The sequence below is a fragment of the Hemiscyllium ocellatum genome, chromosome 3 (assembly GCF_020745735.1).
Source record: "Hemiscyllium ocellatum isolate sHemOce1 chromosome 3, sHemOce1.pat.X.cur, whole genome shotgun sequence".
Classification (NCBI taxonomy): Eukaryota; Metazoa; Chordata; class Chondrichthyes; order Orectolobiformes; family Hemiscylliidae; genus Hemiscyllium; species Hemiscyllium ocellatum.
In genome coordinates this window covers 55,655,705-55,681,484 of record NC_083403.1, presented here as the reverse complement: position 1 = coordinate 55,681,484, position 25,780 = coordinate 55,655,705, and the positions used below count along the sequence as shown (strand labels likewise).

General features: G+C 40.8%; 1 protein-coding gene across 1 annotated transcript in view; it reads right to left on the bottom strand.

Moving 5' to 3' along the window:
* Positions 1 to 17,720, bottom strand: part of faxcb (failed axon connections homolog, metaxin like GST domain containing b) — a 61,068-nt gene extending 43,348 nt beyond the window's left edge. Inside the window, exons 1-2 of the mRNA XM_060820788.1 lie at positions 17,285 to 17,720; positions 11,022 to 11,157 (exon numbers count right to left, since the gene is read on the bottom strand). Coding sequence (XP_060676771.1) covers positions 11,022 to 11,157; positions 17,285 to 17,544 — 396 coding nt within the window. The 5' untranslated portion in view covers positions 17,545 to 17,720. The remainder of the gene's footprint in view (positions 1 to 11,021; positions 11,158 to 17,284) is intronic.
* Between the last annotated feature and the right edge of the window lie 8,060 nt (positions 17,721 to 25,780).

Genomic DNA, 25,780 nt, shown 5'->3' with positions numbered 1-25,780 from the left:
ATGGTAACGAACAGCAATTTCCTTTAGCTGTTCCCATCAAGCAAGGTACTGATCCTATCCAACCAGCTTACAATTGCCCAACCTAAAACACAGCATTCATCATTAGATGTAATCCTATTTTTGGACAGCAATTGCTACATAATTCTAAGCGTGCAAAAAATTTAGCTGACAACTAATCGTCAGTCGAGGTCACAGCATAATATACATATACCTACTGATGAAGGAGCGACGCTCCAAAAGCTAGTGTGCTTCCAATTAAACCTGTTCGACTATAACCTGGTGTTGTGTGATTGCTACTTTTGTACACCCCAGTCCAACACCAGCATCTCTAAATCATAAACAAATCTTGGTTGTTGACTGTCAGTCATCATCTAACTGTTCTATTCTAATTGGCAACACCCTTATTAATCAGAGTCCACTTGCCAAACAATTAGCATTCTCTCAAACTATATAATTGTCATTTTCTCTTTACATTGGTATTCATGCACATTGTCCTGATGAGTGCAATACGAAAAGCTTGTACCAATTAATTGAGGTCTTTGGGGTATTAACATGTGCTGTGAATAAAGAGGACCAATTGTACTTAGATTTCCAGGAGGCATTGCATAATATCAAAGATATTGTGGAAATTTTGTCGCATTGAGCTCACACTAACTTCCTGCAGGATAATTTGTTGTAAAGCAGAATCTGTTGATATATTTAAGCCACACAACATAAGTTTCCATACGTTGCCACTTAGCTTAAAAATGTGACCATTACCATGATCTATGTTTCTCCATGCACTCCATAAATATATATCCACCTACTCTGTCCTCATTTCTTCAAATATAGCTATTCATAAATCTTTCATTCCTACCAGCAGCTGAAATATTTTCACAAGCCTCTGCATGATAATTTTCTACCTACAGTTTGAATACTTTTCCCTATTTTCCCTTTGCTTCTACCACATCCTTCCTTACATCACATTTGTGTTCTTGATTCCAGCTTTTGCTTCTTCTAGTTCTTTTGCTTCTCAATATCAGGAACATAGCTGCTTCAGTTTTGTTTTACTCCAGAGTAGACCAGATCATGTATGAATTCTGATACCTTTCAAACATTTCGAAAATAGATACACTCGTCTCTAAATTAGAAGGTTGCTGGTTCACATCAAACCTTACAGACGTCCACACAATGTTTGGGCTGATATTTCAGTGTAGTTGTGAAGTGTAATACTTGAGGGTCAGGTTGGTTATCAGATGTTATCATGTGTTGCACTAATTCATATGTCCTTAGGTGCAGGCACCTTAAAGGATTGGAGGATTACCACCAGCAACACCTTTGTAAAATCTCCCACATCTAGTGACTAGAACATCAGTTCAACAACTGAGTCCTCTCCCAAGCTAACTTGCACAGCATTAAGGTATAAATCAATCAAAGTCAGTCAAGCAGAGAATGTCAATTGTGTTGTGGTTCTGTTCGCCGAGCTGGGAGTTTTTGTTGCAAATGTTTCGTCCCCTTTCTAGGTGACATCTTCAGTGCTTGGGAACCTCCTGTGAAGCTCTTCTGTCATGTTTCCTTCAGCATTTACAGTGGCTTGTCTCTGCCGCTTCTGGTTGTCAGTTGCTGTCCGCTGCAGTGGCCGGTATGTTGGGTCCAGGTCGATGTGTTTGTTGATAGAATCAGTGGATGAGTGCCATGCCTCTAGGAATTTCCGGGCTGTTCTCTGTTTGGCTTGCGCTATAATAGTAATGTTGTCCCAGTCGAATTCATGTTGTTTGTTGTCTGTGTGTGTGGCTACTAAGGATAGCTGGTCGTGTTGTTTCGCGGCTAGTTGATGTTCGTGGATGCGGGTTGTTGGCTGTCTTCCTGTTTGTCCTATATAGTGTTTTGTGCAGTCCTTGCATGGGATTTTGTACACTACGTTGGTTTTGCTCATGCTGGGTATCGGGTCCTTTGTCCTGGTGAGTTGTTGTCTGAGAGTGGCTGTTGGTTTGTGTGCTGTTATGAGTCCTAGTGGTCGCAGCAGTCTGACTGACAGTTCAGAAACGCTCCTGATGTCTGGTAGTGTGGCTAGTCCTTTGGGTTGCGGTATGTCCTCGTTCCGTTGTCTTTCCCTTAGGCATCTGTTGATGAAATTGCATGGGTATCCGTTTTTGGTGAATACCTTGTATAGGTGTTCATCTTCCTCTTTTTGCAGTTCTGGTGTACTGCAGTGTGTTGTGGCCCTTTTGAATAGTGTCCTGATGCAACTTCGTTTGTGTGTGTTGGGGTGGTTGCTTTCATAGTTCAGGACTTGGTCTGTGTGTGTGGCTTTTCTGTACACCTTCATGCTGAATTCTCCGTTCAATGTTCTCTGTACCATCACGTCTAGGAATGAGCCACAACATATCCATTCATATGTTGCGTGATTCACTGGCCGAATTGGCATTTATTGTACATTCCCAGTTGACCTTAAGAAGATGATGTTTTCTTGAACTGCTGCATACCATGTGCTGTAAGTCGATCCAAAATGCAGCAGGGAGGGAATTGCACGATTTTGGCTTAACAGCACTAAAGGAATTGTAATATACTTCCAGGTCAGGATGGTGAGTGGCTTGGGAGGGAACTGAAGTTGGCGATGTTCCCATGTATCTGCTACCTGTGTCCTTCAAGATGCTGGTGGTTGTTGGTTTGGAAGGTACAGTCTAAGATGCCTAGGTGAACCTCTGCAGTGTATTTTGCAGATGATAGACGCTGCTGCTACTGAGTATTGGTGGTGGGAAAGCTGAACGTTTGCGGGTTGCTTTATCTTAGATGTCAAGCTTTCTGTGTGCAGTTGGAGCTTACTCATTCAGGCAAATGAAGTGTATTCCATCACACTCCTGTCTTGAAGATGGTAGACACACTTTGGGAGTTATTCACTGCAGGATTCCCAGCATCTGACCTGTTCTTGTAGCCATAATATTTCTACAGCTAGTCCAGCTCAGTTTCTGATCAATGGTAGTCTCCAAGATATAAATAGTGAGGGATTCAATGATGGTTATGCAACTGAATGTCATGGGGCAAAGCTTAGATTCTTTCTTTTTGGATAGCACTGTATGTTATCTCATGACCCTTTTGTCTTTTTAAATTACTTTCAGAACACAGTACAAACAAACCAGGAGAGAGACCGAGGGAAAGAGAAAATTGCCATAAGATTACAAGCTCTGAGTAGTCCAATAAAATTTGAACGTTAGCCGCTAACAAGTACTTGTAATAATTCTTCGAGAAAATTATCATAAGCTCATTGAAATTATATGCAAAGTTGTTTGGGAAGGATTAGGCTAATGAATGCTTCACAAAGCCTATGAGCTAACAAGGATGTCAAGTTTCAGCACAATTAAACATGTTTATTTATTGTCACAGCTGTAACTGGTAACAGCCCCAACAGTCAAAGTTAATTATATTGGGTGTCAGACATCAGACCCTGAACAAACAAGGACATTGTGTGTGTGGCATATATTTAACTTTACAATAATAAGATGGGTATAAGCCAATGAGTGACCTCGTAACTTTTAATTATAGTCGACAATGTAAAAAGGGGTTTCAATGGATAGAAGACATAGGAGACTGCAGAGAGCATTCACAGAATTTGAGAGAATCACAGGATGTGTCAGGATTTCCAACCAAAGATTACAAACATTTGTTGCAGTGAATTTTATCTAATTCTTAACAAGGTAATATAACTCTCAACAATATAAGCTAAACTACAGCTCAGATAATGTACGCATCAAGTCTTGCCCGGGCTTTATAAAAGTAAATCGTTCCCATTAATGTGGTCTCGCTGGATATCAAGGTTTATCAAAACCTGACACTGACGTAATGCTTGTACAGAAATGCCACCTGCATTATCCCTGTCAGATCAATAGGAAATAATCTATCTGACCTTTGAAGAAAGGCCGCTGAATTCTGCCTTGGACCCATGTTGATGTTTATCTCTCAACTATGTCAAAAAAAAATTAGCTGGTCATTATCTAATTACTGTACGTAAGATCTCTCCATGACCGAATTGATTGCTGCATTTCCGATGTTAAAACGGTAACTATATTTTAGAAATATTTCATGCATTGTAAAATACTTTCAGCCATTTAGTTTCTCTCCAGCACCACCTTATTTTTATTTTTTGTAATCATCCCTCTGCCTCATTTCATTGGATTATAGGTCATCCCTTTGCTTGCTAGTCAGCTGTTGACACTTTACTCACACCATCTAACACTCTTGGTCACCTGCAAAGACTTATGATTCGACACTTCACTCACACCAGTTGTATGATCTTTTGATCTCTCTGCCCTTGGTCTCTCTGCCTATAAATTCTGCGTCTGTGTGCTCTTCTCTCTCACTGTGATTTCAAATAAACCTGTTGGACTATAACCTGATGTCGTGTGACTTCTGACTTCAGCCATCTTGATATTGTGAAAGTCTTTTCTTTCACAAAGAGAAGGAATAATGTAGTGAAGGAATTCAACATGGAGACAGCAGACATTCATAATAAACTTGGAGCTGGCAGTGTCCCTTACTTGTCCAACAGCTTTATTTGGAAGTACTAGCTTTCAGAGCACCACTCCTTCATCAGGTGGTTGTGGAGGTTAACATCATGCTCACAGAATTTATAATCAAAGGAGTCTAGTGTGGTGGAGATGTGATACAGTAAACAATCTTAGATTAAAACGTTCATCTTTTATAATGGGACACGCTGTTTTCTGTTCTTTGATTTGCAAATCCCAGAACTTTTTTTAACATTACATTTTCAAGATAGCTCAGCTTTTGAAATAGGTGTGAAGTCTGTCTGTGTCCCAATGCTATGTCAAAGTTAAAAATCACACAACACCAGGTTATAGTCCAACATGTTTAATTGGAAGCACCTAACAAATCCTTTGCATAGTTTTACAAAGTTTTACATGGATTCATGCAGTTTTTGAGCAAAATAAAATGTAATTCTGCAAAAACAAATTCACTCCATCAGTTTATATGTGGGCACATGTAGGAGCGACAGATTGAGTATGCATGTGAGTGTGTACGTGTGGGTGAGTGCACGTGATAGAGTGTGTGTATGTGTGTGTGTGTGTGTGAGAGAGAGAGAGAGAGAGAGAGATCTCCATGACACTGGACTCCTTTGGCTATAAATTCTGTGAGCATGATCTAACCTTCACAACCACCTGATGAAGGAATGGCACTCTGAAAGCTAGTGCTTCCAAATAAACTTGTTGAACTATAACCTGGTTTTTAACTTCATCCACCCCAGTCCAACACTGGCACCTCTAAATCTTGCCTAACTCTGGCATACTTAATGGCCTCCAAGATATCTTTTTACCAAACTTTGTACACATAAAATATAAAACAAATTGCTGTGATCCACTTATGTTTTGTCAATTAACATGCAATTCTGATTTATTTTTACATTGAATAGAATTGAATTATCCTTCATCTTGAATGAAATATATATGTTTTTTACTTTATAATGTGATATGGGATTTTATTGGAATCTTAGTCTGGACGGTTTCTCTGATGACTGCTATTAAAAAAATGACCATTGAATGCTTCCTCAATTCCTGAAAATGTTCTGAAAATTTCTAATTCCAGTAATACTTGAAATTTTATGCTCCCTGAAAAAAGGGGTGAGAAAAGGAAATTCATAAAAGATCACTTCCTTCTGCCATTTTGAACTGTGACTTGAAAACTTCTTTATGAAAATCCTTGTAATTCATCCTAATAATCTGGCTGTCAAGTAAGGACTGAAGAGCACTCTTAAAATATCCAGTGGCTCTGCATTACAGATCCAATAAAATGGGCCCTGCAAAGCACTGCTGGAACTGGGCCTGAGGTTGGTGCTATTCTGGTGTTTCAAACTGCTGTGCAAGGAACAGCTGCACGCAACCCAAACAAATGCAAACTGATCGAGCACAGCAAAAATCACAGTGCAGCACTCTGTAATTTACTGCACACTGACATTTCAGGCAACTACAGCCAGGCAAGAATTGCTTGCAGTCCACAAAGCACAGGCAACATTTTCTGGACTGGGGAGCTGGGGAAGTGCATCCTGCACTGGCGGGGGGGACATGATCAGGCACAAGGAATGACCAAGCACCAAGAAATATTTTATATAATTTATTAGGTCTCGTGCGCTGCCTGAACCAAATATAAATTGTGCAGCTGGAGCACTGCTTTAGCAGTACAGTCGTACATTGAGGGCAATTCCCTAGTTTGTTTATTTCCTCAGTACCTTTGGGTATCTACAAAGATTCTCAATATCCTTCACAAGAGCAAGTTAAGAAACATTGCCTCACAACATTTTAAGATCGCTTGCCTATGACAGACAACAGATACAAAAGCCCAATATCTTACTAATATTTTCAAATGTTCAGATGCTATGCCAAACGAAGCCAGCATGCTCCTCTGTTTAAGAGCCATGGATAGAGTTTGGAGGAACCATTACCTGGCAGATATCCCTGACATGCCATGTTTCTATCATTCTGCATCTCTAATGGGGCTGGGATATTAGAATTGTCTATCGGGTATCACAATTAATTTCATAAATAAAAACAGAAATTGCTGGAAAAGCTCAGGGGGTCTAACAGCATCTGTGCAGGGAAATCATCGTGAGCATTTTGGGTCAAGTGAGCCTTCCACAGAAAACCTTTTGGTTTTTACAATTCATGTTGAGCTACCAACCTGTTATCTGTGCCACCCCAAGGTGTTCAACAAATGTCAGTAAGGAGTAAAACAGCTATGAAATATCTGCAGGTATCAACAATCAGTATACATTTGATTGTGGAGGTATGTTAATATATTCACATGAAACTTTTCCAACCATATTCTCCCTATCTTGGAAGATGAAACGTTCAGAACTAAATTGAGGTTTTCAATAGTCACACAGAAAGATGGAATTCATGTCCGGGCACATGATTAGCTCAGACTGTTTTGAATGACATGCTGTGTTAATATGGAAAATGCAGTTATCTAAGAGCTGTCAGGAATCCTCACCTGCCAGTACCATGTATCAGAAATTAGGGGTGTTTGAATTTCCAATACTCAGTACCATCAAGCAAGGCGATTTAACAGCAGAGTGAAGTGAGAAATTACTCCCAAACAGTGTAAAGCAGATGGTGAATAAAACAAGAGAGGGCGAAGCAGTAAAAGATAATCAAACAGTATTGTACATCACAGATTTACAGTATTGGTATAGTGCAGAAAGAGGCTGTTCAGCTATTATGTCTGCGTTGGCTCTCTAATGAATATTATGATTGAGTATCATTTTGCTGCCTTTTTCCTGTAATCTTGCACATTATTTCTACTCAAATAATCAATAGAAGCAAGCCCTTTTGAATGCCCCAATTGAACATGCTTCCATCACACTTCTTGGCATGCATTCCAAACCCAAACTATGAGCTGTGTGATAAAGATGTTTCTCACATTACATTTATTTCTTTTGCAAAACACTTCAATTCTCAGTCTTGATCCTCATGTGTGGGAACAGTTTCTCCCTAATTACTCTGTCCATACCCAACATGGTTTTGAAAACTTCGATCAGATCTTCTCTAAGCTTTCTCCTCTCTAAGGAAACCAGGTTGAACTTCTCCAGCCTAGTCTCATGAATAAAGTTTCCCATTCCTGGAGCAATTCTTGCAAACGTCTTAGAGTCATACAACACAGAAACAGATCATTCAGTCCAATCAGTGCATGCCAACTATAATCCCAAAGTAAAATAATCCCACCTGCCTACGCTTGGTAAGTAAACCTTTCTTATTCATGTACTTATCCAAATGTCTTTTAAATGTTGTAATTGTATCCACATCCACCAGTTCCTCTGGAAGCTTATTCCACATGCAAACCACTGTGTAAAAAGTTGCTCATCATATCCTTTTTAAATCTTCCTCCATTCACGTAAAAGTATGTCCCCTACTCTTGAAATTCCTCACTCAAAGGAAAAGACACCTGCCATTCATCTTATCTATACTCCTCATAATTTTAAAAACCTCCGTAAGGACACCCTTCAATCCCTTACATCCAATGAAAAAGTCCCAACTTATCCAGCCTCTCCCTATTACTCAAACCTTCCATTCCCGGCTACGTCTTGATAAATTTTTTCTGAACCTTCTCTGGCTTGATAATATGCATCTTACAACAAGGTGACCAGATTTGGACACAATACTCCAGAAATGACCTCACCAAAGTCCTCGAGCCTCTCAACATGGCTTCCCAACTCCTATACTCAAAGGTTCAATCAATGTCTTCTGTACACTATCCAATGCATTCACATTCTTCCTACAGTGTGCCTTTCAGAACTGTTTACAACCCTCCAGTAACATCACTTCCTTGCTCTTGTACTCTATGCCCCTATTAACGAAGCCTCAGATATTGTTTAACATACTTTCCTAATTGCTTACTTTACTGCGCGTGCTATTTTCTTTCAGTGATTAACAACACACCGGTCCCTTTGTACATCAACATATCTCAACCTATCACCACTTACATAATACTCTGCTATTCTGTTTTTCCTACTGAAGTGTACCACTTTATATTTATCTATGTTATACTCATCTGGCAAGTTTTGTTCACTCACTCACCTCTCTAAAATGCCTTGAAGCCTTTTTCCTTCCTCTTCACAATTTCTCCCAGTCTTGTGTAGTCATCAAACTTTGAGATATAACTTTCAATACCTTCTTCCAAATCATTGATACATATGTAATGAAGACCCAGGGCCCAAGCACTATTCCCTGTGGTATCTCACTAGTCACCATCATCCACTCCGAAAATAAAAACACTTATTCATTCTTTCTGTTTCCAGCCAGCAGTGCTTTAATCTTGTATCTTAACTTCAACTGTGGGACATTATCAAAGGTTTTATGAAATGCTTTATTAACAAAGCTTTCCACCTATCCTGCCACCTTTCAGCTTATTTTTATCCTATTTATTATAAACTGAAGATTTAAGAGAAGTAGAATCATTTACCCTTACTTAGTAATCAGCTCCTTCTCCTGTGCCAATCAATTAGATACGCAAGGATAAGAATAAGAATCAATTCCTAAAGGTTAAACAAAACTAATAGCACCTCCTCCCCATCTTCCTCAGCTCAACAACTCACTGCAATACTTGAGTCACACTTAATGCTAAGGTGCCATATTTATATGTTTTGAAACTAAAGAGTTAGCTACACGCTAGTCTCAGAGGGAAGAACAAAGATGGGCAAAGCTATTGACATGCGATGAAGCTGCTCCTTTATCAAGGTTACGCTGTCCTTGGTTTTTTTTGAGAGGGGTTGTAAAAGCAGCAATTCTGGAAAGTCTGGGTTTAACTATTTGAGAATGTTTTCAAGTTAAAAAAAAACACTTGTACAATGAATGGAGAGTGGCTAGTTCTCCCAGCTTAGCTTTTCTCTGGTTTGGTTTGGTTTTTAGCAGTCTGGCTGTTCACTGAAAGCAGTCAGTCATTGTGAAACTATTGGACCCTAAGAAGCAGGTCCATGCTGATTCTCCCTCTCTCTGACATCTCTTCTGTAAGAACCTGTGTTGGATTTTTTTTCCTTTTTGTGCCAAGGGGTGTTAACAGGGATTGTTGCAAGTATTTGGAACAGCATCATTACGTTGGGATAATCTGTTGGATTTTCAGAAAGGTTAAGTTATTCTGTATTCTGTACTCTTTTGTTTGTGTTTCATTTGCTAATCTTGCAAATAAATTGTTTTATTTAAACTAAGTGGTTGGGCCAGCTGCCATCATTCCTGGAATATCCACCATACACCTGTTTAAAACAAATAGCAAAGTTAAGGTTCGGGCTGCTTCTTTGAAATATTTTGAGGGGGTCTGGCCTGATCTATCACACACAGATGTCAAGTTGGATACCTGAGTGAACAGCCATGGAGAAGGATTAAACCAGTGGTTTTGATATGTTTGGTTAATGTATATTATACAATGTCTTTCCCCTCTTCAATCTAAGAAAATTTAAATTAATATTTAGTCCTCAACTCATATTTGTCTTTTACTGGGACCATAAACATGAATGCTTTACTTTCCTGTCTTACCAGCCCAGCTTTGTAAAACAAAAACACTAACAAAATACTACAGATGCTGTAAATCTGAAAAAAAAACTACAGCATGCTGGAGAAACTCAGCAGGTCTGACAGCATCTATGGAGAGAGATTCTGCCACACTTGCTGAGTTCCCCCAGTGCTCATTTTTAAAAACAAAATCCTGATTGTCTGATCTCCTGATCCATCTAAAACTTCTGTTCACCTTCCCAACTTTACAGTATCATGCACTGCAGATCTTGGCCCTCTACCTTGAATTTTCAGTGTAAAGACTGATATCAAAAGAAGGAAATCTCAAATTATCAGTTTCGATGAGGCTGTTGCAAAGTTATATAGTTGTTGCCTTTTTTTAAGCAGTGCATTTTGATCAATATTGAGTAGAACTCTATGCATCCACTCTGCAATAAATGTACAGAGATTTGTCTTGGCACTCAGCTCTTATAGCTGAGGAATGAGCTATGGATCATAAAATAGGTGGTACACAGTTATTAGCTAGTGTCCATTACTTAGTAATATTATAAACATCTATTTATACATTGAAACTAATTTGGCTCGAAACTTCTTCCTTAAGCTAAAATGTAATGTAAAATAAATTCAATTCCAAAATTAAGATTTTTATTTAAACATACAGGAATACATGGCTTTTTCTTTAAATAATTGTTATTGATTATTTCTCACCTCTACTACTATTTTGTACGGCCAAATGTTCTGCTAATATAAGAGCCGTAGATGTTGCTACCAACAAAAGCTTACAATACTTGGTTGTTGGAAACAGAAATGGCTCAGGAGTTTTATGTTCAAGGGCAATAGCATTGGAATACTGAAACTGTCAACTCAAGCAGACCTTTTCCATCCAATGTATTAAGCTGATCTAGGAAGCTGACAAGAAGAAGATTAACCAATGAAATGTACCATGAAATATGGCATTTTTAAAAAGCTCTGCCAAGCAACATTACATGTATTTTGACCAATAATAATATCATTAACTGAAATTTTAGCAACCTGGTATGGCAAGTCTGCCATTCGAAGATACGTTTCCATCTTCAAGCAAAAAGGAGACAGACTAGGTACCTCACACTCAGGTCGTGAGAACTGATGCAGAATAATTGCATCTTTTGAATCAAGTTTTTGTTCCTTTCTGAAAGAAAAACACAAGTTACTTCCTGAAAAAAACACTAATATAATCATTTTTAAGACATCTGAAGATACATTACTAATTAATGGATATGATAAAAACCTGACCTCTGTTGAAGAGAGAGCAAAGATCAGAAGTACGAAAGTCTTGGAAATCAGCCTGGTTACTGGCCCCTCCTCACTGTCACGTACATGTGATGAGGACACTGGTGGCTAGCAGCAATATTTGCAGGACAGTGAGAGAATAATCTAGATTGGTCTAAGATATTAAAAGTTGCCCAGCAATAAACACAAATGTGTCTGAGTTCTATATTTTTCTAGATGCTTGCTGTGTCATCTCACAAATGACAAAATGTGGAGAAGAGGCTTGTAATTTTTGCATTTCTTAATAACTCAGGCCAATAATCCACTTTATCTCACATGAACTTTGTAGAAAGATAAATTCTGTGCTTGTGTTTATCCCCTCCATCCACTTGAGCATGACTGCTTTTGGAACTTTTTTACTATCTTCTGTTTTTATAGTTCCCTACATTTTAGGAAAGTTTGAACTTCAAATGTACTTTATTCACTGTAAAGTATTTTTGATTCCTTGAGCTTGTGAATGATGTTAAATAAGTGCAAGTTCTTACTTTGGCAATGCTAGCGATAAAGCTATTAATAACTAACCACATAACAAACATTGAAAACAACGCAATACGTGAGTAAAATGCATTTGTTTACAACTTTTAACTTTAATAGGTCTGCATTATTTTCATTTACTGCTCCAAATTTCATTCTCTAGTTACCAACTTCACCTCTCTTTCTGGCAGCAGTCTGAAAGTAAGCCTGTCTGTTTACAAGCTTAGTGTCATACCTAAACTCCAATGAGCTTTGGACCTCATATTCACTTGATCAATAAAACTGCTCATTTCCACTTCTGTTATGTTCACAATCTCTCCACATCCTTTATTCTATGAAAAACTCCTTAAACCTTACACATTGAGAACATTTTTGACCATCTGATCTAATATCTCCATATGTGTGTCAGTGTCATACTTTGTTTTATAACACTCTGGTGAAGAATCTTGGGTCACTTCATTAAGTTAAAACATAAGAACTAGAAGCACAAGTAGACAGTTCAGCCCCTCAAGTTTGCTCCAATATTAGATATGATCACGGTTGATGCCTTCTTGGCATCAACATTCCTGCTCACTCTCTATAACACTTCAACCCATGACTAATTAAAAATCCATCCCCTCCTTAAATTTACTCAGTGTTCCAGCATCCACTGCACTATGAGGTAGTGAATTCCACTGATTCACTTTGAGAGATGCAATTTCTCCTTATCTCTGTTTTAAATCAGCAATTCCCTTATCCTAAAACTATAATCGTTCATTCTAGATTGCCCCACATGAGGAAACATCTGCTCCACATTTACTTCGTCAATCCCTTTCAGCATCTTATACACCTCAATTAGATATCCTCTCATTCTTCTCAACACAAGACAACATAGTCCTGAACTGCTCAATCTCTCTTCAGAAAACAAACCCTCAGCTTTGGAATCAATTTGTGAACTTCTGCTGCAATGCTTCCAGTACAACTACATCCCTCCTCAAGTAATGGGACGAAAGTTCACAGTACTTCTGGTGTGGTTTCACTAAGGCCTTGTACAGTTGCAGCTATACTGCAGATTCCCCCCAGACGTGGTCGACGATGCCCTCCACCGCATCTCCTCCACTTCCCGCTCCTCCGCCTTTGAGCCCCGCCCCTCCAACTGCCACCAGGACAGAACCCCACTCGTTCTCACCTACCACCCCACCAACCTCCATATACAGCGTATCATCTGCCGTCATTTCTGCCACCTCCAAACGGACCCCACCACCAGGGATATATTTCCCTCCCCTCCCCTATCAGCATTCCAAAAAGACCACTCCCTCTGTGACTCCCTCGTCAGGTCCACACCCCCCACCAACCCAACCTCCATTCCCGGCACCTTCCCCTGCAACCGCAAGAAATGCAAAACTTGCGCCCACACCTCCTCCCTTACTTCTCTCCAAGGGCCCAAAGGATCCTTCCATATCCGCCACAAATTCACCTGCACCTCCACACACATCATCTATTGCATCCGCTGCACCCGATGTGGCCTCCTTTATATTGGGGAGACAGGCCGCCTACTTGCGGAACGTTTCAGAGAACACCTCTGGGACACCCGGACCAACCAACCCAACCACCCCGTGGCTCAACACTTTAACTCCCCCTCCCACTCCACCAAGGACATGCAGGTCCTTGGACTCCTCCATCGCCAGACCATAACAACACGACGGTCGGAGGAAGAGTGCCTCATCTTCCGCCTGGGAACCCTCCAAATACAAGGGATGAACTCAGATTTCTCCAGTTTCCTCATTTCCCCTCCCCCCACCTTGTCTCAGTCGAATCCCTCGAACTCAGCACCACCTTCCTAACCTGCAATCTTTTTCCTGACCTCTCCGCCCCCACCACACTCCGGCCTATCACCCTCACCTTGACCTCCTTCCACCTATCACATCTCCATCGCCCCTCCCCCAAGTCCCTCCTCCCTATCTTTTATCTTAGCCTGCTGGACACACTTTCCTCATTCCTGATGAAGGGCTTATGCCCGAAACATCGAATTTCCTGTTCCTTGGATGCTGCCTGACCTGCTGCGCTTTTCCAGCAACACATTTTCAGCTCTGATCTCCAGCATCTGCAGACCTCACTTTCTCCTCCTTATATACTTAATGGTAAGGTCCAAGGGAGTATTGCTGAACAAAGAGACCTTGGAGTGCAGCTTCATAACTCCTTGAAGTGAAGTTGCAGGCAGATAGGATAATGAAGAAGGCATTTGGTATGCTTTTGTTTATTGGTCAGAGTATTGAGTACAGGAGTTGGAAAGTCATGTTGCGGCTGTACAGGACATTGGTTAGGCCACTGTTGGAATATTGCATGCAATTCTAATCTCCTCCCTATTGGAAAGATGTTGTGAAACTTGAAAAGGCTCAGAAAAGATTTACAAGGATGTTGCCAGGGTTGGAGGATTTGAGCTATAGGGAGAAGCTTAACAGGCTGGGGCTGTTTTCCCTGGAGAGTCGGAGGCTGAGGAATGACCGTATAGAGGTTTACAAAATTATGAGGGGCATAGGTAGGGTAAATAGGCAAAGTCTTTTCCCTGGAGTCGGGGAGTCCAGAACTACAGGGCATAGGTTTAAGGTGAGAGGGGAAAGATATAAAAGAGACCTACAGGGCAACTTTTTCACGCACAGAGAGGTACGTGTATGGAATGAGCGCCAGAGGAAGTGGTGGAGGCTGTTACAATTGCAACACTTAAAAGGCATTTGGATGAGTATATGAATAGGAAGGGTTTGGAGGGATATGGGCCGGGTGCTGGCAGGTGGGACTAGATTGGGTTGGAATATCTGGTCGGCATGGACAGGTTGGACCAAAGGGTCTGTTTCCATGTTGTACATCTCCTTGACTCTATGACTCTGAGTTGCTTATTTTGCTTTCATTGCAACTTACTTTTCCATCTATTTTAGTCTCTTCTGCAAATCTGGCTCGAGGACTTTCTATCCCTGAATCCAGGTTATTAATATAGATTGTAAATAGTTGGCACCAAGGACCAAATCCTGTGGCACCCCATTACCAACATCTTGCCAACCAGTGAATGACCATTTATTCCAACTCCCTGCTTTCTGTTGGTTAGTCAATCCTCTATCCAAGCTAATAAATTACTCCCTAATCCCTTGTAATCTTACCTTGTGTATTAACTTTTTACAAAGCAGCTATCAAATGTCTTCTGGACATACTATGTCCATATAATCTCCACTATTCACATAGCATGTTACAGCTGGTAACATTCTGCATCCAGAGAATTTTGGAACATATAACCAATGGATCCACTATCTCTGCTGCCACTTACTTCCTTTAAAACCCTTAGGGTATACGACATCAGGCCCTTGTTTGTTTTCAATCCCAACAGTTTGCTCAGTACATTTTCCTCATGATTATCATTGTTATAAGTTGTTTCCTTTCTAATACCTCTGCATTACTCGTAATTACTGGGATGGTACCAATGTTCTCCATTATGAAAACTGAAGTAAAGTATTGATATAGTGACCATCCCATTTCTATGTTCCACATTATTAACTCCAAAGCCTCATCCTCTAAGGGACCAATATTCATTTATCTACTCTCTTCTCTTTCCTATACTTATAGACGCTAGGTAAACCTAAGCTCTTACAGTCATAAAGTCATTGAGATGTACAGCACAGAAACACGACCCTTTGGTCCAACTAGTCCATGCCAACCAAAAATCACAACCCAATCTAGTCCCACCTGCTAGCACCCGGCCCATATCCCTCCAAATCCATCCTATTCATATACCCATCTAGATGTCTTTTAAATAATGCAATTGTACGAGCCTCCACCACATCCTCTGACAGTTCATTCTATACACGTACCACCCTCTGCATGAAAAAGTTGTCCCTCAGGTCTCTTTTATATCTTTCCCCTCTCACCCTAAACCTATGCCCTCTAAGTGGACTCCCCCACCGCAAGGAAAAGACTTTGTCTATTTATCCAATCAATGCCCCTCATCACCTTTCAGCCTTTGACACGCCAGGGAAAAGCAGCCCCAGCCTAATTAACCCCTCCCCAAAGCTCAAATCCTCCAACCCTGGCAACATCCTTGTATGATCATTAGAATTTATCATAATTATTTTTTGTAAATTTTATTCACAAAATTTGAAACATTATAATGTGAATGATGGACATATGCTTCTTAACGGAAGTTACAAAATTGATAAAGAGCACATTTTTGTCAAAATACCTGTCTTTTATCACTTGACAATGATTTCCAAGATTTGAATCAAATGTCACTAATGATTGTCTTTCATTGTTCAGTTTGCTTCTAAGAAATCACTTTTTTGCTTATAAATTATTATTGCTTCTATATTAATCATAGTTTTAACTTTTACAAACATTTATTTTCAGCTGAGTTTGGTATACCTGAAATGTATAATATTTTGTCACTGTGTTTTCCTACTTCCATGCATCTACTCAAACATTTTCAGCATTTGGCAAGCAATACATGATAAATATATATTTTTAAATGCACGAGTCTTCATAAATGGTATGTTTGTTTTATAATTCTGTCACTGTCTTAAGTTGTGTAAGTAGTAGAAACCTTGTCTGATTCTTTTTGGTACTGACAGTACTAATTAGCTAACCTATATTGCCTATTTCTTTATTGTCTTAAGGTGGATAGCCTCTAGAGTAAACAGTTTATTATTTTATGTACCGTGTTTGTTGAAAAAAACAAGTTATGGTAGATTTAATAGTGATATAAACTGTTTGCAAGATTTTCCTTTCCAATAACTCCTTATATAATATGCTCCTTATTAAAGGTATCAATGCAACTGGATCAGGTTTGAACAGACAATCCTAAATGTCTCACCATGTTACGTGAACTCTGTTGCTTGTTATTAATTTGTGACCCACAAAGAAACGAGGTGGAAGAATAAAAAATACAGTCTGTATGTTTTTTACACACAGGACAGGTATGCACATCAAAACAATGGTCATATACACGAATAGACACGCATATATTAGACTATTTAGTTAAATGATTTGAGGGTTATGAATTCTTGAAGGGATTTAATCTGTTAGTGAAATAAATCGGTTTTGGAGGCTTAAGCTGGATCAATAGCTGTTATGCATAGTAAAATATATCAGAAAATGTCCAACTTTACACCAAGATTTTTAAAAAAATTCTATACTGGCTATTCCAAGAACAAGACTACATCGGACAAATACATTCAGTTTTGCATTTAAGAAACGCCTACATTAATAAAACTAGGCGTCCACACCTGACCTGATTTATATCAGCTGATGGGAAGGAGACAGTACCTGGCCTATTTTCAATTTGAAACCATTCTTAATGAAAACCAAAACGTTCCCGATTAATTATTTGTCATTTCTTTCATACAATATATTTTCATTTATAAAAGGTTTTGTAATTCGTTCTGCTCAATCCCTATTTACCTACTTCATGGGCGATATCACTTGGCAATTACGGTTAGCTGCCCTTGTGCCCAGCCCGTGCTATCACCATCAAAGAATGGACGGTGAGCTGTTACCTGATTGCTAGCAGTTCATGTAAGAGGTATGCAGCAGCTGCTAGCAGGGCTCCACCGGTCAGGCACAGCGTTTTCTTCCACCATGATTCTGCTCCCAGCCCTGACATGATGTTACAGTAATCCTGCAAAGGAAAAGTGATTATGTATCCATAAAAGGAATAGTGATCGTCAGAACCGCAAAGTCCCAGAGAAAAGCTTTGATTCCTGCTCAGATCAACCACGCATGATCTGGACGATGCAAAACCAACACCCCAGTACATTCTTCGATGTTCAGCTGGATCGTCCCCGAATGTCTGCTCTTTCTCCTTAAATATGGAACTATTGCAGATGATCAGGGAACCGTAATGATGTTGTGCCGATGTACGTTGCAGGAGAAGCGAACATGCGAACGCCGTTCATGTATCTGTGCAAAACACGCAACATTTTGCTCCCTCTCCTGCCGCCTGCCTTTGTCTTCCTGTTTCCCCCACAGCTACTCAGTGATGTCACCGCCTGGCACATTAATTCTCTGAAGAGACGTAGATTGTGTTAACACCTAAACCAATCCTCCCAACTGTCAAGGCCTTACATCTATGTTTGAATAGCTTCAAAATGACGTGTTTATTGACTTTTGTAGATCTTCAGCTGATGTTATGTACATGAGCGTTGGTCTTCCTTCACGGAATGTCCCATCGCTGACTAAGGCTAGCATTTCTTGTCCATCTCTTGAGAAGCTGGTAGTGAACAACTGCACTCCACGTGGTCTACATTATTGTTAGAGAGTGAGTGCCAGGATTTTGACCAGTAACAGTGGGGATTGGTGATATCAGTAAGGAAGGGTGTAAGTTGGAATGGTGATGTCCTCATGCATCTGCTGCCTTTGTCCTTCCAGGCAATAGAGACGACAGGTTGAAAGATACAGTGCTGTCAAAGTAGCTGTGGTGAGTTTCAGTGGTGCATCATGGAGATGGCCCACAAAGGCCATTGTTGAAGGAGTGAATGATCAAGGTGTAAATGATTAAGTGGACTATCGTGTCCTGGGTGGTGTCAAGAGTTTTCGTATGATTTTGGAGCAAGTGGAGAATAGTCCATCACTCTCCTGACACAGGTCTTGTAAACAGAAAAAGGCTTTGGGGGAAGTCAGGAAGTGAGTTACTGTCTGAAGAATATCCAGCATTTTACATGCTGCAGCAGCGCAGTAGTTACATGGCTTGTCTAGTTCATTTCTTAGCTAATGGTAAAACCCAGGGCCTAGATGGTGGAGGCTTTAATGGTGGGAATGTCAATTTTTTTTTATAAGTATATATTTGTCCGTGTGCTGAGGGCATCACTGACTAAGCTAAATTTCCCAAAGGGCAGCTAAGAGTCGCATTGTTGAGAGTCTGGAGTCAAATGTAGCACAGACAAGGTAAGGAATGCAGTTTTCTTTCCCAAAGGATCGCTAACGATCGAAATGGCTTTTTATAACAATCAAAAGTAGATATGTCGTCGCAGTATCTACTCCAGATTTTTATTTAATTCAAATGACACAACAGCCATGTTGAGATTCAAATCCATGTCCATAAGACCTTACAATATAAGAGCAGAATAAGGCCATTTGGTCCATTTGTCATTCTATCATGGTTGATGTGTTCCTTTACCCTATTCTCCTGCCTTCTCTTCATAACCCTCGATCCCCTTATTAATCAAGAACCTATCTATCTCTGTCTTAAAGGCACCCAATAACGTGGCCCCCACAGCCTTACGCTGCAGTGAGTTGCATAGATTCACCACCCTCTGGTGAAGCAGTTCCTTCTCATCTCCAGTTCTAAAGGGTTATCCCTCACTCTGAGGCTGTGCCTTCAGATCTTAGCCTCTCCTACTAGTGGAAAGATCTTCTCCACCTCCACTCTATCGAGGGCCTCACCTCCTAAACTCATCATGAAGTACAGATCCAGAGTCCTCAACTGCTGTTTACACAACAAGCCCTTAATCCCAGGATCATTCTTGTAAACCTACTCTGGACTCCCTTCAACACCAGCTCACCCTTGCTTAGATGCAAGGTCCTAAACTGCTAACAATATTCCAAATGCAATCTGACAAAATCCTTATACAGACTCAGCAGTACATCTTTGCTCTTCTATTCTAGTCAGCCTGAAATGAATGCTAACAATGCATTTGCTTTCCTAACTGCCAATTGAACCTGCATGTTATCCTTAACAGAATCCTGAACTAAGACCCCTTTGTGCTTCAGGTTTCTGAATCCTTTCCCCATTTAGAAAATAGTCTAAATCTCTATTCTTCCTACCAAAGTGCAGAACCACATTTTCCCCATATTGTATTCTATCTGCTACTTCTTTGCTCATTCTTCTTGTCTGTCCAAGTCCTTCTGCAGACTTCCTGCTTCCTCAATGCTACTATCTTTGTGTGCTCTGCAAACTTAGCAACAATGTGCTCATTCCTTTGTCCAGATCATTAATATATAACATGAATAGTCATGGTCCTAACACTGATCCCTGTGGAACTCCACTAATCACTGGCTGCCATTCTGAAATAGATGTCTTTATCCACACTCTCTGCCTTCTGACAATCAGCCAATCCTCTGTCCATGCCAGTACCTTGCTCCTAACACCATGGATTCATTTATCTAGCAGCCTCCTCTATGGCATCTTGACAAAGACATTCTAGAAGGGCAGGGAGTGAACAATATGTGGAGATAGAACCAGGGAGAGGGAACAGCAATCGAACAGACAAGAAACAGGTAATAGTGAACCAGGGAGAGAGAAAAGCTGTTCTTGGGGACCATCAGATGGTGAAAACTGGAGCAGGATGTCTTGGAGGGAACAGGCTCTGCAGAAGGCTGACATGGGAGGGGACAATTTATGCCCAGTGGTGGTGGAAATTGCAATTAGTGATCCTTTGGATGTGGATGGCGCTGGGTGGAAAGTGAGGACTTCTGTAGGGATCATTCCCACCGGGACATCCTGGCCACACTTCTTCCCTCCCCCTCCATACTCCAGTTTTCAGCATAAATATTGACTTTTCCTAGGCTACAGTCAGTTCTGCAGAAGGGTCACTGGACCTGAAAAGTTGACTCTGCATTCTCTCGAGATGCTGTCAGACCTGCTGGGTTTTCGCATCAATCTGTTTTTGTTTCAGATTTCCAACATCCACATTTCTTTATTTTTTGTTTCTGCAGAACATTTGCCTGGGGTCTGGTTTACTAGGTCATTGGTGAGATGGTTGCATAGAGGTATTGTCAATGTCAGTAAGGGTGTTTATACTTGAATTGTTGGAGATGGTCACTCTCTAGCACTTCTATATCACAAGTTACCTGCTACTAATCACCAAAACTTCTCTACAGCCCAGGTTTCTCTGTGTGCATATGCATAGATAATTTGTTACATTATCTAAGCAGTTCTGAATGGACACTTTGCAAAGAATCCTGACAGTATGGGCCCTTCGGCCCAACAAGTCCACCACAGCCTTCCAAAGATTAATCCACCCACACCCATTCCCCTACTACTCCACATTTATCACAGACTATTGCACCTAACTTACACATCCATGAACACTGTGGGCAAGATAACATGGCCAATTCACCTAACCTGCACATCTTTGGATTGTGGGAGGAAACCCATGTAGACACGGAGAATGTGCAACCTCCACACGGTCACCCAAGGTGGGAATCAAACCCAGGTCCCTGGTGTTGTGAGGCAAATGTGCTAACCACTGAGCCAACATGCCACGCCAATTAATGTGATGGATGTACAAAACCTGCACTGCCTAGCTGTAATAATGCCCAGTGATGTTAGCTAGGTTGGGCTCAGTGATTCTCTGCTCATGTTCAAGGATTACATGTCAAAGCTTATCAATCTCATTGCTTTGGCTTCCTCCTAGTACCTGGATCTCTTGGGAATGTGGAAATCACATCTAATTAAATCTAATATCATGTTATTGGAAGCGATGGTGATAAAATGGAAGCCTGAAATGATGAGAAAATGGTTGGGGAAAAATGAATACAAGCCAAGCATAGCATGTGCTGTGTGATTGTGTGCCTGTTTGACAGAAGGAGGTGGCTGATGTCAGGATAAGTCATGCCATGCTAAACAGACCACTGTCTGATCTGCACCAAGCTGATCCACTTAAAATGCCATAAATCAACTGGCCAACCAGCACCAAAACTAGGTGCCAAAGTCTACAAAAATCCTACTGTTCCCTTAGATCTTGCTACACATTGTGACACTACTCTGCATTTTGATTTTCTTTTTCCAAGTGATGTAGAAGCTGCATGGAAACAGCTTTATGACCAACACTTCAAGGCCTTACAAGATGTTTGGGATGTACAAGTAGCTCATTATGCTCAGTTTATTATACAAAGATTCACAGTCTATGTACATTTGTAGCCCATCCCCTTTATTAATAACCTGAATGTAACTGTAAAGTTAATAAATATCAATGTACCTAACACAACCCTGCAGGATACTAGTGGCAACTGGTATCCAAACAAGTTTATAGCCATAGAGTCATAGACATGTACAGCACGGAAACAGATCCTTCGGTCCAACTCATCTATGCCGGCCAAATATCCCATCTGCCAGCACCTGGCCCATATCCCTCCAAACCCTTCCTATTCACATACCCATCCAGATGCCTTTTAAATGTTGCAATTGTACCAGCCTCCACCACTTCCTCTGGCAGCTCATTCCATACATGTACCACCCTCTTAGTGAAAATGTTGCCCCTTAGGTCACTTTTATATCTTTGCCCTCCCACCAGAAACTTATGCCCTCTACATTAGATTAGATTACTTACAGTGTGGAAACAGGCCCTTCGGCCCAACAAGTCCACACCGACCCGCCGAAGCGCAACCCACCCATACCCCCACATTTACCCCTTACCAAACACTACGGGCAATTTTGCATAGCCAATTCACCTGACCCGCACATCTTTGGACTACGGGAGGAAACCAGAGCACCTGGAGGAAACCCACGCAGACACGGGGAGAACGTGCAAACTCCACACAGTCAGTCGCCTGAGTCGGGAACTGAACCCAGGTCTCAGGTGCTGTGAGGCAGCAGTGCTAACCACTAGTTCTAGATACCCCCACCCTAGGGAAAAGACTTAGTCTATTTATCCTATTCATGCCCCTCATGATTTTATAAACCTCTAAGGTCACCCCTCAGCTTCCGACGCTCCAGGGAAAACAGCCCCAGCCTATTCAACCTCTCCCTATAGCTCAAATCCTCCAATCCTGGCAACATCTTTGTAAATCTTTTCTGAACCCATTCAAGTTTCACAAAATCCTTCCAATAGGAAGGAGACCAGAATTGCATGCAATATTTCAAAAGTAGCCTAACCAATGTCCTGGACAGCCCCAACATGACCTCCCAACTCCTACTCTCAATACTCTAACCAATAAAGGAAAACATACCAAACGCCTTCTTCACTATTCTACCTACCAGCATCTCCTTTCAAGGAAATATGAACCTGCACTGAACGGTCTCTTTGCTCAGCAACACTCCCTCGGATCTTACCATTAAGTGTATAAGTCCTACTAAGATTTGCTTTCCCAAAATGCAGCACCTCACTAAATTAAATTCCATCTGCCACTCCTCAGCCCATTGGCCCATCTGGCCAAGATCCCATTGTAATCGGAGGTAACCCACTTTGCTGTCCATTACACCTCCAATTTTGGTATCATCTGCAAACTCACTAACTATACCTCTTATTCAAATCATTTATAGAAATGATGAAAAGTAGTGGATTGTTGTGGTACTCCACTGGTCACAGGCCTCCGGTCTGAAAAACATCCTCTACCACCACCTACTATCTTCATTTTTCAGCTGTCCTTTTACCTGCGAAAATCTGCCCCCAATCAGCTTTTGAAAGTTCTTGTCTAATATCGTCAAAATTGGCCTTCCTCCAATTTAGAACTTCAATCTTTAGATCTAGTCTATCCTTTCCCACATTATGGCTAGTTCTCCCTGCATTCCATGAGATCTAACCTTGCAAATCAGTCTCCCATGGGGAACCTTACTGAACACCTTACTAAAATCCACATAGATCACATCCATCGCTCTGCCCTCATCAATCCTCTTTGTTACTTCAAAAAACTCAATCAAGTTTGTGAGACATAATTTCCCACACACAAAGCCATATTGACTATCCCTAATCAGTCCTTACCTTTCCAAATACATGTACATCCGTCCCTCAGGATTCCCTCCAACAACTTGCCCACCACCAACATCAGGCTCACCGGTCCATAGTTCCCTGGCTTGTCCTTACTACCTGTCTTAAATAGTGACACCACGTTAGTCAACCTCCAGTCTTCCGGCACCTCATCTCTGACTATCGATGATACAAATATCTCAGCAAGGGGCATAGCAAACACTTCCCTAGCTTCCCACAGAGTTCTAGGGTACACCTGATCAGATCCTGGGGACGTGTCCACGTTTATGCATTTCAAGACATCCAGCACTTCCTCCTCTGCAATATGGACATTTTTCCAAATGTCACCATCTATTTCCCTACAGTCAATATCTTCCATATCCTTTTCACAGTAAACACTGATGCAAAACACTCGTTTAGTATCTCCCCCATCTCCTTTGGCTCCACACAAAGACTGCCTTGCTGATCTTTGAGTGGCCCTCTTCTCTCCCTAGTTACCCTTTTGTCCTTAATGTATTTGTAAAAACCCTTTGGATTCTCCTTAACTCTATTTACCAAAGCGATCTCATGTCCTCTTTTTGCCCTCTTAAATATACTCCTACTGCCTTTATATTCTCAGGATTCACTCGACCTATCTATACCTGACATATGCTTCCTTATTTTTCTTAATCAAAATCTCAATGTCTCTAGTCATCCGGTTTTCTCTACACCTACCATCCTTTCCTTTCACCCTAACACTTATCCCTTATCTTATTTCTGAAGGCTTCCCATTTTCCAGCCACCCCTTTACCTGCAAAAATCTGCCCCAATCAGCTTTTGAAAGTTCTTGTCTAATACCGTCAAAATTGGCCTTCCTCCAAATTAGAACTTCAATCTTTAGATCTAGTCTATCCTTTGCCATACTATTTTAAAACTAATAGAATTATAGTCACTGGCCCCAAAGTGCTCCCTCACTGACACCTCAGTCAGCTGCTCTACCTTAGTTCCCAAGAGTAGGTCAGGTTTTACACTTTCTCTAGTAGGTACATCCACATACTGAATCAGAAAGTCCATTAATAGTTACTGCCAATGCAAATACAACTAATTCTTAACTCACTGCAGAAACCTCACAACAATCCCAGAATATTCAAAAAGTAAACTTTTGAGAGTCATCTTCTCAAAAGCTACAAATTGAAGCCGATCATTACCACTGGACCATATTTGTTAACCCAGTGACTTCTTACAGGATTTTCTTTTCAGAAGCTGTGTTCAATATTTATGAAGTTTCACTTACTATACAGGTACTATTTCTTGTAATCCTCAGCATCTTGTCAATTACGTAAACTAAATTAATGGTTGTCTGGTAATGAGCTGACATTTTTATTGATTCTTGCATCTATATGTTTCTAAAGTAACAAACTTCAACACTCACGATGCGGACAAAAACATGCTCCTGTCATCTGGACTGGCAACCCTACCTTTGGTGGTTCTTATTTCTAACTGGTCATGCAAGCTCCGCTACTTGAAGTTTTACAATCCATATTGACTGTGTAACTCATTGCTGGTAACTGAACTTGTCTATAGACATGAAATCTGCTGCAAAGTAATAATTTCAGACTTTTCACTACACCCCAAGAGTCCATTTAAATCAGTCCTGATGAATCTTTCAGTAGTCCTCTGCTGTTGCATGGCAATCTGACTCCTGACATAGCCAAAAAAGCTTTTACTATTGTGACTTACAGCTGTCCACGATCTTCTCTTATGGCCTTTTAGTTACTCTGGTAACAGCTTTTGTTGCTTCTAATTGTGCACAATACTTGTCTCTGTTCTCCTGTGCATTATTTCTCTCAAAAATATAAAAGCATGTTTGTTCGAGCCTAATTTGCCCTTTTGCCAACCATCAATTTTGCTCTTACTGTAAATGTAGCACATTTCATAAGAAAGCACCCAAGAGTGGAGTTTTGTGTTTATTTCTGTACCATTTTGGCACACTGAAGTAAAATCATTGCTGATATAAATCATAGAATCCCTACAGTGTGGAAACAGGCTCTTCGGCCCAACAAGTCCACACTGACCCTCTGAAGAGTAACCCACCCAGACTCGATCCCGGAATCTATCACTCTACATTTACTCCTAACTAATGCACCTAAACTATCCCTGAACACTATGGCAATTTAACATATCCACTTTACCTAATCTGCACATCTTTGGACTGTGCGAGGAAATTGGAGCACCTGGAGAAAACCCACGCAGACTTGGGGAGAATGTGCAAACTCCACACAGATAGTCACCCAAGGCTGGAATCAAACCTGGGCCCCTGGCTGTGTGAGGCAGCAGTGCTAATCACTAAGCCACCATGCCACCCAATGTAGATAAGTTATAAATATG